At 38.1% G+C, this 10,386-nt stretch overlaps 1 protein-coding gene across 1 annotated transcript in view; it reads left to right on the top strand.

Annotated features, from left to right (window-relative positions):
- The first annotated feature begins 8,846 nt into the window (after positions 1 to 8,846).
- Positions 8,847 to 10,386, top strand: part of LOC110711567 (esterase CG5412-like) — a 31,139-nt gene continuing 29,599 nt past the window's right edge. The window contains exon 1 of the mRNA XM_021889977.1: positions 8,847 to 9,081. Within this exon, the coding sequence (XP_021745669.1) occupies positions 9,006 to 9,081 (76 nt within the window). The 5' untranslated portion in view covers positions 8,847 to 9,005. The remainder of the gene's footprint in view (positions 9,082 to 10,386) is intronic.

Genomic DNA, 10,386 nt, shown 5'->3' with positions numbered 1-10,386 from the left:
GCAGCCGCCCACAAGCGGAAAATAACAGCTGCCGAAATACGTACATAAGCAAAAAAATAAAACTGCTGTACGACAAGGCAAGCTGAAGCAAAAAACAAGGCAAAAAACTCAGAAAGCGGCAAGTCTAAAGTTAAGCACATGATGAACCGCAAGATTCTGAAGACGACTGCCCGAGTTCCTATGCTTCAGCCGGCGGATCAGACTGATCAGCGTTGAGTCCCATGGTGGCCTCAGCCCAGCAGCAGAAGAGGCGGGCTTTGCACTTTGCCGAGCCTCCCTTTCCCTCTGCTCAGCTTTCCAACTCCAGTCTTTCAGCTTCTTCTTCGGCTTCCTCAGCCTTAAGAATTTCAGCTTCAGCTGGAGTTGCATACTTCATGTGAGGGTCTTCGGGATTCTGGACCCACTCAGCACATTTAGACCAGTCCAGTTTCGGCTCAGCATGAAGGCAGACTCTTCGGCATACTCGGAATCCGTTTCTGAAACCCATCTCATATTCCTCTTGGGTATAAACACGGACCTTGAGTGAAGCCTCAGCATCAGCCAGCTTCTTCTGGGTCTCTCCAAGTCTTCCTTGGATTTCTTCAGCTCATCAGCGACTTTGGAGGAGGAACCCTTCAGCTCATTCAGCTCTTGCTGAATTTGGAAAGCCTTTGTCTGAGCTTGGGCCACTTCAACTTTCTGGATCAGCAGTTGATCCTCAGCCTCTTGGAATTTAGCTCTTTGGGCTTCAGCAGCAGCAGCAGCCTCTGAGAGTTGGACGTCTTTGGCCAGGAGCAACTCTTCAGCAGCCATTCGGCTGGCTTCAAGAGCCTCTAGACGCTGCTGCACTTCAGCTTGTGCAGCAGTTCCTTCTTGAATTCGGCTCTCAATAGCAGCCTTGAATTTGGAGACGTCCACTCCCATATGCTCCTGGAGGAATTTTTCCCCTTCCATCAGTGGGGGAAAAACCTCCATCTCCATAGCATCGCAGAAGGTTTTCAGAGCTTCGGCAGCTTTTTTACCGTACTCCTCAACCTCCTGCTGCTTCTCTTCAGCTGCTGCTTGCTTCAGCTTAGCAAGCTTAACTTCCTCTTCAGCCACCTTCCTTTCGTGCACAGCAGCGTCTACCCTATCTTGTAGGGTATCAATCAGCTCTACAGTGAGAGTCTGATTGTGCACGAACTGAAAACAGGAAGACAAAAAAAAAAAAAAATAAGTAATAAGAAAAAAAAATAGAGCTGAATTTCGGAGGAAATGAAGGAAAATTACCTGCATCATCAGCAGTTGGTTAGACCTGGCTGGGTCAGGAACTGATCTACTGGATTCGCCCATCCCAGCAGTGGCCTTCAGCGACCAGATCCTTGCCCTGTCTACTTCGGACATGCCAGCAAAACTGCCGAAGTAGGCTTCAGCTCCTTCTCGGTTTTGACCCCATATGAGGTCCCAGATGTGATCTGGGATTGGAATTCGGGGGGCCGAGAAACCCATTTCTCCAGAATGCAGAGTCTGGAAAGAAGGGAAGGACGACGATGGAGCTTGATTAGCTTTGGTTGTCTCAGCATCATCCTTCTCAGAGGAGTCAAGTACTATGACCTCCTCTTCTTCAGGGGTGAGGACGAAAGCCTCAACTCTCTGGCGATATCTGCCGTGAAGCCCTCAGCACTGGACATCACGGCATCTTTATTTTCGTGCTCAGCAGCACTCTTCTTGATTTCTTCTTGGACCCCTCCCTTAGGTTCGGGAGTTCTCTGATCCACCTCCATCTCAGGAGGTGGCGGAGGGGTCTTTTGAGGAGATTGGGGTGTTGGCTGGGGAACCCTCGGCGATCCATTGCCTTCCTCAGGTTCCCTTATTGCGACGCCGATGGTCATCGGCCTCTGCTGAAAGTCATGAGGGCCGATGATGGCCATCCTTCGGCGCCTTTTCAGAAGAGGCTGCTCGTCCATATCTGAGTCTGAAGACTCTTGTATTTGATCTTCGGGACGAACAGGAGCTTTGCCTTCTCTGTGTCTGTTACTCTCTTCAGACTGTAACAGACAGGGGGGAAGAAGAGTGTGAGTAAAAAAAAAAAAAAAAAAAAAAAAAAAAAAAAAGAAAAGAAAAAGAAGAAATGAAAACTCCGAGGTTTTCAGCAAAGCCTCGTCTTCTTCAGCTGCTCTAGCTGCAGCTTCGGCTTCAGCAGCTCTGGAGGACCCTTCTCCTCCTTCACAAGCCTCAAGTACCCGTGCAACCTCTTCGGCTGTGCGGGCAGCTTCAGCTTTCTTCGTTCAGCAGCTGAAACCAAGGGTCTCTCTTCTTCCACCAAGGCTTCTGCCTCTGATACAGAGCAACAGCCTCAATTTGGAAGTGGGAAGAGTCCAGATGAACTTCCCTATGCCTCGGCTCAGTGATAGACGGGGCCCGTTCAGTTACAACTCGCTCTCGGTTAACACCAAGACGAGCGTAGTTAATACCAACGTTGGTCTCGTCCCGCTCTGAAAAAAGGAAAGGGAAAAAGTTTAGCTCAGATATGTTGGCACAGCATAAAAAAGCAAAGCGAGAGAAGAAAAAGAGGTAGTTAAAAGCCTCGGCCCCAGCCGAAGAAGCTTACCATCCTTAAACTTTCGGCTGAGGCCAACAGCTGCTAGCATATTCTCTTGGAAAACGTAATGCGTATCGGGGAGCCAAGTCTCCGGGATATGCTGCATTCGACCACTCCCCCCCGGGTTCGGCAGCTTGCCGAAGATATGTTGCTGATCCAGGTTCGGATCCGCCCCGTTATCTGCGGGGGGACCTAGACTTCCCATTTCGGGATCAGGCTCAGCTAAGTACCGGGGAGCGCTGAAGACGCAAGGGTGGCCCGGATCTATGGGTGCCCTAACCCAAATCCATTGACCTCTCCAGTCCTTGTCTGAAGAGTCATTTGGCCACATGGTCAAGTATTGGGGCCGGGACTCAATCCGATACCACCCAGAACCATGGCTTCCGTGCCCACTCTGAATATTTGGCACTAGCCGATGGAGCTTTCTGAAGCAGTGCAGGTTCGGCACGTATTTGAAGAACTTGCAGACCCATAAGTATGTCATCACCCTTCGGATGCTGGTGGGGGTTAGCTGACATAGGGAAATGTTGTAATGGATCAGCAAGTCTCGGACGAAAACGTCCAAAGGGAACCTCAGCCCATACTGAAGCTGTCTCGTGTACACCCCCACATACCCCGGGGGTGGACGATGGATTCTATCGGATGCTGAGGGCATTCGGCACCAATATCCATCAGCTTCAAAAATGCCGTAGTGCAACTCAATTTGCTCAGCAAATCGATATTGATCGGCGTTCTCTACCCACCATGAGTAGGGGCGGTTCTTTATCATGGCCGAAGCGACTTCGGCATTCTCCCACTCTGAAAATCCAGGGAGGATATCCCAAAGGACAGCGGGAATTTCATCGTCCCGTCCAGAAGCACTCGGCTCATCCGTTCTTTGAGGAGGAGCCGAGGAAAGGGGAGTCGCCCTAATCCCTTCAGCATGGTCAGACTCCGGCCTTCGACCATTCCAGGTCCCAATCCTATTCCTAGGATCGGGAATCGGCCTTGCTCTTCTTGGAGCACGGGCTCTACCTCTAACTCCTCTTGCCATGGATTATTTCGAAGAGAAAAGTCGAAAGAAAAGGGGAAGGAGTTCGAATTCGAAGAAAAATAAACTGAAATCAAAGGAATTTACCTTAATCTGAAGCGAAAGTTGCCGATTTACGAGTTCGTAGTGGCAAGTCTCAGTTTCTAAGCTCAATGCTCGGGGGAATTTGCGAAGTTTTGATGCGGGTTCTTGGTTTCTCTCTCGAAGAATTCTGGGTTTGTGTTGGTGAATAAGTGAGGAGAATGACGCGCCTCTGTTTATATCTCCAGGTACGGGATACGAAGAGTCTGTGCTTTAATTTCTCTTAAGTACCCACTAAGTAACCATTAAACACATGTCTTGTGATTAAACCGCCCATTATCCGTCCAACTTCCGCAAATCATTAACCGTTATTATCTCATTAATTACGGTTTAAATTCAAATTTTTGGATCAATTAAATCATTTACTTCCCTCCTTTTCTGAGTTAAATCAAACCCGACCCGTCATTCTTCCAAATCGGGTCTGGGGGGCAAGTTGTTTGGGTCCAATTTAGTCAAAATTGGGCCTGAGCACTAAATGATCCAATTAAAAGCCCAAGGTCAAGGTTCAACTCTCCAATTGCTCAAAAGTCAAAAGTCAGCCCACAAAGTAAGCCAATTGGGCTAAAGCCCAACCTCTCCAAGTATGATGAGGTATAAAAGCCCTCATATTACACATTCAAGGGAGACACATACATCATCACATACATTATCTCATACACCGATTATTCCAATTTCATATGCTCATTCTTGCATTGAGAAATACTCCACAAAAGCCTCAAGCTACAAACTCTCTTGCATAGTGTCTTCCTTTTTACACATTGTACTGACTCTAGCATCGGAGGGGCCTTCCTCGGAAACACCCCCGAGGCTAGTTTACGTGTGTTCACTGTGCAGGAAACCTTCGGCCCAACACAGCTTGGATCGAATCCAGTCTTCTCCATTTCAGTGGACCTTCGGCAAGGTCCCATTTGTTTTCAACCGAAACAGAAAGTATATGTAAATTGATTAATTGCTTTACTTTTGGGTTTATTGAAACCTCGTATTAAGTTGGTAGTCCTTTAATTTATTTGATTTTTTTTCGTATATGTTTAATCATGCTTTAATTTGTTGCTTCTTTGGTCAAAATTGTTGACATTGATTTAGGGCATGGTGGTATAATGGTATTAAGGTTGGGGAAACGTAAATCCAAAACGTGGCTTGGATGAGTAGGTGTAATTGTGTAAGTCCCAACCACGAGTCAGTTAGAATATGTCTTAAATTATTAGCCCCTCCAAAAAAATCAACGCGGGATGAGAAGGTCTGTTTCGTTTTGTTTAGCATGTAGGATACAATGTTTAGGTTAGGTTATTGATCTAACTCATTATATATGAGTAATATTCATAAGATTGATATAACTTCTTCTCATCACATATGAACATAACTAATGCATTGTTAGTGAACCACGTAAATCTATAAGTGTTTTGTTTTGTTTTGTTCATCGCAACAATTCTTTCGCATCAATTACAACAAATGTAATACTCCATCAGTCCATACTCAAAAGGATATTTTTTTCTCCTCTATAAAATAGTTGCACCACAATACTACATTGACTTTCTCACAATTTTTAGTTATTTATACACTTATAGCACTTTATTAGTTTATTTATATCTTTTTCTAGTTCTAAAGCTTTTTTTCGGGAAGAGTTGGTTATAGATAAGATTTAATCTCAAATCAAAAATACCGCCATGATGCCACCTAGGCCTGTACCACCTACGTTAGCTAGCCCTTGATTTACTATTGCTAATTGTTATGTAAGGCTACTTAAGTAATCAATCATTAACCTAGCACTAGCGAATTCGCGATGGTTTCACCTTTTAGGGCTTTCATCCACCAAACCAATCAATCAATCAATAACATAATACTAAAACAGACACCAAGAATGACACGTGTCACTTCTTCGTGTTGTTTTTTTTCCCTCCAAAACTTTTTTTCTTGGTTTTTTTTATTCATTTCCTAAAAAAAATTCACTTATTTATAAAATTGTGATTCACTTTCTTAAAAAAAATATTCACCAAATCATATAATTGTGATTCACTTTCTAAAAAAATATTTACATATTTTCCATATATTTATGTATATAATATTATTCTATATCTTTTACTTTTTTTTCGTGTTCTACCTGGTTTACCGTTTGGTCTAATTCGAATTCGGGGGCTTAATTCTGGGTATAAATTAAGATTCAAACTTTTTCAATTTCATTTAAAAATATGAGAATTATTTTTTGGGTAGATTTTGAATTAACATTATAATTCGTTATAAAATTTTGTAAAATCTATGAGTGGCACGAGACTTAATCTAGTTTACTATCATAAGTGTGATGCTACTAGATTATAGAAACATCCCAAAGTATCGGTGGAAGCCCAACTTCGCAATTTGTTATCGTATTTGGGCATTTTCTTGAGATGTTGCTGTTGAAGATAAGACTACCAAGTCAAGTTAGTTGAGCATAATTATAGGAGATTATTCTTTATTATCTTTAATATTCCTTATTTATCTAAGTATAACGTATAATTCTCTAGGTTAGTTGTTATAACTTGTATATATACATACTTTGTATAATGTAAACATTAAGCTAATCCATATACACTTGATTATTCTTCTACAGCTGCTTCATAATTTAGCAGTCCACAAGATCAACACTACTTTTTTTTTCTAAAAAAAAAAATATAATTAGCATCAAAATTAACATAATAAATTATTAATCAGGAAATATCGGAATACAGAGTAGTATCTAATGTATAAGTTTGAATATAATTTTTCCCGGTATAACCTACAAACTTGTATTTTGGCCAATAATGGTTCATCGTTAAACTGTATATGTGCACACTTAAAGTAGATTAGTTGTCCTCAGGTTTTGTGTGAGGAAATCCGTTTCGATGATAAAAGTCAATATAGGTTCGATATGCTTAAGAAAAGTAATTTTTGAGAGTATATTGGTTAAGAAAGCAATTTTGAAAGTATTTTGGTTAAGAAAATTGTAACTTAGAGGTGAAATGTGTTGGAAATCTTGGGATTTTTATAAAATATTCCCAATCCCAAATGGGTGACAAGTGCCCACGTGGTCGAAGACATGTCTCCACAAGGATGATAATATAAAGGCGATATGCTAAGACTGATAGTGACCATGGTCCAAGTAGAATGATCCGACCGATATGTCTACACTGTATTGTTGGTCAATAACATCCCATAGACCCATATAATTTTTTTAACACGTACTCTGCCCATCCATTTTCCAAAATTTCAAAAGTTAACGATACATGCAATCTTAATTTATTTCCATAAATGTAATAAGTACGGAAACTTATACCTAAAAACATGAGACAAATGGAGTAATATACAAATTTTTTACATTTAAACTAATCAAAATTATAATTGCTTCATTGAAAAAAGATTACAATTACGAGATTGAGACATCCAAAATTGGAAAATCTACATGAAAAGTATATCAAAAAGGATGACTTATGTTGCCCTCTATGATGTACTTAAATCTTGTAGTAGTGATTGATTAATTAATTAAGATTGATTAATTAAGTGTTCATTATATAATTTAGCTAGAATAAATTTTTTTGAACATAATAGTAATTGTAATGGTGTAAAAAACTTAATAATAAATTGTTTTAACCTAATATTTTAGCTTTATTATCTTTTCAACCGATCAAAATATAATTTTCTTTATTGAAAAAGCTTATTTAAAGAACATCGCTTTAGTAATTCTTTATCAACCAATGAAATTTAACCACTTGTAAATCCAATATAATTTCGAAAATCAATTAGTCATTACATAAACCTTGATTTGATGTTAAAGAGTTGAATGAGTTGCGTAATAATCTTTATTACTCTTGTTAACACTTGACTAAGCATGTGATTAGTAGTTAATTAAATCAAAGTTTAAATTAAATAAAAGTTTATTGATTAAAGTGGTAATGACATTCTAATCGAAAGAGACAACAAATGAAATAGACAAAGAAGAGATACTAGAATAGTCAACGTGAGATGTTGATGAGGGAATGTGGGGCCCGCCACACCGCGTAAAGTTCCGCGTAACCTCCGTGTCTGCCAATCGACGATCATGTGAAAAAGAGATAGATTTATCAAATGATATCTATTGGTTTTTTTTTTTTTTTTTTTTCCTTCTTATTATTATCAACGAAAAAATAATAAAAAGTTCATTTTGTAAATATCTAATCTAAGTGCACAAATTCTTGTTTGTGGCTTGCCATATCGAATAGCCTAGTCAATATGGATTACCTCGTTAGTGTTTTAAGGGAGTTACTCGGTCAGAAGGGGTTAGTTGGTCTCGATTTTTTTTTTAAAATAAGTCTCTTTTATATCCAATGCTCTTATATTTTAGAGAGTGAACGAGAAGATGTGCTTGTTCATAATCTTCAATTTTTCATGTAGTACGTTTAACTTCGTTAGTTTTCTTTTGATGTAATCCTATATTAGATTCTTGTTTCCAGGATAAAAGTGAATGCAATAAATGGAAAATAACTAATGAACACTTGAGAAAAATTATTCGTCAAAATAGTTTTTATTATATCCATCCACAATTACTTGTAACATTTTGTCATTCCAAATTGCATCAAATTAATTACACTCTCCATTCAAGAATGATTAAACGCTATTTTTTTTTTTTCACTATTTGCAAATTCACAATATTACAATACATGATACTTTTTTTTATCCACTTTTTCCTCTAAAGGCAAAACCCATGCTCATTTTATATGGACTTTTTTTTAATTCGTTTGAAAATAAATAATACTTCGTTGCAATTAAAATGAAACCGACTAATCCATGTAATATCTACGAGTCGTCCCCTTGAAGGGAAGACTTGACATGACAAGTCATACAAACCTCAAAAAATCAAATGCGAAACCGAAAGACAAGGGGAAGGGGGACTACAATGCAAGAAGATGCCCCACTTTTCTCATATTCAATTATTCATTAACACCAAAAAAAAAGAATTAATGACAAATTTAGTAAAAATATCAATAAATATATGTTAAACGTAGATTAATTATTTTTATACTATAATAAGCAAATTAATCAAAGGAATTAAGGTGGCCCACTACCTTAATCTTCTCTTCGGCTCTTCCTATATAAACGAAGAACATTGGCTAATATTAAGATAATAAATAAACTTTAAAAAAAAAAAAAAAAAAATTGTGATACCCTAAAAATAAATAGAAATATATACTACGTATTTGCCTTTTTTTTTTTTTTTTTTTTAATTTTTACAGTTTTCCTAAAGTTGAGATAGATATTCATTTTTTGGAGAGAGAAAATTCAAAGAGAAAAAACAAGTTTTTGTTTTTAGAGAGAGAAAGAAGAGAAGTTTTTTTAGAGAGAGAAAAAATGGCGGAACAACTCACCGACGAACAGATCGCTGAGTTTAAGGAAGCTTTTAGCTTGTTTGACAAAGATGGCGATGGTTTGTTCTTCATCTTCTTCGTTTACTAGATCTGATTTTTCTTTTTTTTTTTGGAATTTTTGGTTTTTGTTGGTTTATTTTGCGTCGTTTTCGGGTTCGATTGATTTGATTTTTGGCGTTTTTGACTTGTTTAATTTGTGTTTTTGTTGATTGATTATGAGAATAATGTTGAAGATCTGTTGTTTTATGCGTTTAATTGATTTAATTTTAAGATAAAGGTGATTTTTCAATTTGAATTGATGGATATGAGAAATGTGCTAATTGATTAAATTGATGAAATATCATGATTTTTTTTGGATAATTTGATGAAAATGCGTTGAATATTGTTGACTTTGTTGGTTACTTCGTTTAGGGAAAGGAACAAAAGGTTTATTTGTTGGATTTTTTTGAAACAGTGAATAAAGTGTTGGATTTATTCGTCATGTTAGGGTTTATTGTATCGACGGTATCGTTAAGTTGAGTACTGTCTCGACGGAGAGATTCGTCGTGATTTATCGAAAAAATGAATTTTTGAGTAGATTTGTTTTGGAATTTGATGGAATTTCGCAAAATAGGATAATAGTAATTGTGACTTGTTGATTATTTAGTGATGTTTTTGTACCTCTAAACTACCCCGAAACTCGTCTTGATCGCATTTATGGAGGTGGTTGTTGTTGTTATCCTTGTAGGGATTCATTTTGGGTGGTGATGGTTGTGAATTGATCACATGGGAGGTATAAGGTATGCCGGATTTGTATGGAATAGATGGTTTTTTTTTATTGATAATGGGTCAATGGACTCAATGGGAAGATCTTTTGTGTAGATGGCGCCTTTTAAAGATAGATTTTACTAGGTCTTGTGGGTTTGTTTTTTTTGTTGATTGTGCTTCCAATCTTGTGGTATGGTATCGGTTGCGAATATTGTTGTATGAAAAATGAATGAATTTGCGCTGGTAGTAGATTTTTTTGTCGATTTCTTTGACATGCAAAACATAGTTAGTTGAAACTTTCGAAATCAATATTCTAGTTGAAATTGAATGTGATTTTACTGCACTTGATGGACAACTGCTCGCCTTCATTATTATTATTATTATTATTTTTTACCTTGTTCAATTTAATCATCCCAGCATGTGATGGTGATCTCAATTGGTAATTGTTTTGTGTTCTGTGTTTTTGTGGGTGTATGCTTTTGATTAATTGAGCCAGTATATTTTAGTCTTGTAAATCAATTTTATGGTTTACGTGAATGATGGTGATCTTAACTGTGCTTTAATTATTGTATTCTACTTGTATATTTTATTCTGGGCTTCATTACCGGTTCTTTGCT

This window comes from Chenopodium quinoa, unplaced genomic scaffold, assembly GCF_001683475.1.
Source record: "Chenopodium quinoa cultivar QQ74 unplaced genomic scaffold, ASM168347v1, whole genome shotgun sequence".
Taxonomy (NCBI): Eukaryota; Viridiplantae; Streptophyta; class Magnoliopsida; order Caryophyllales; family Amaranthaceae; genus Chenopodium; species Chenopodium quinoa.
Note: the sequence above shows the minus strand (reverse complement) of the source record. Positions and strands in the feature narration are given on the sequence as shown.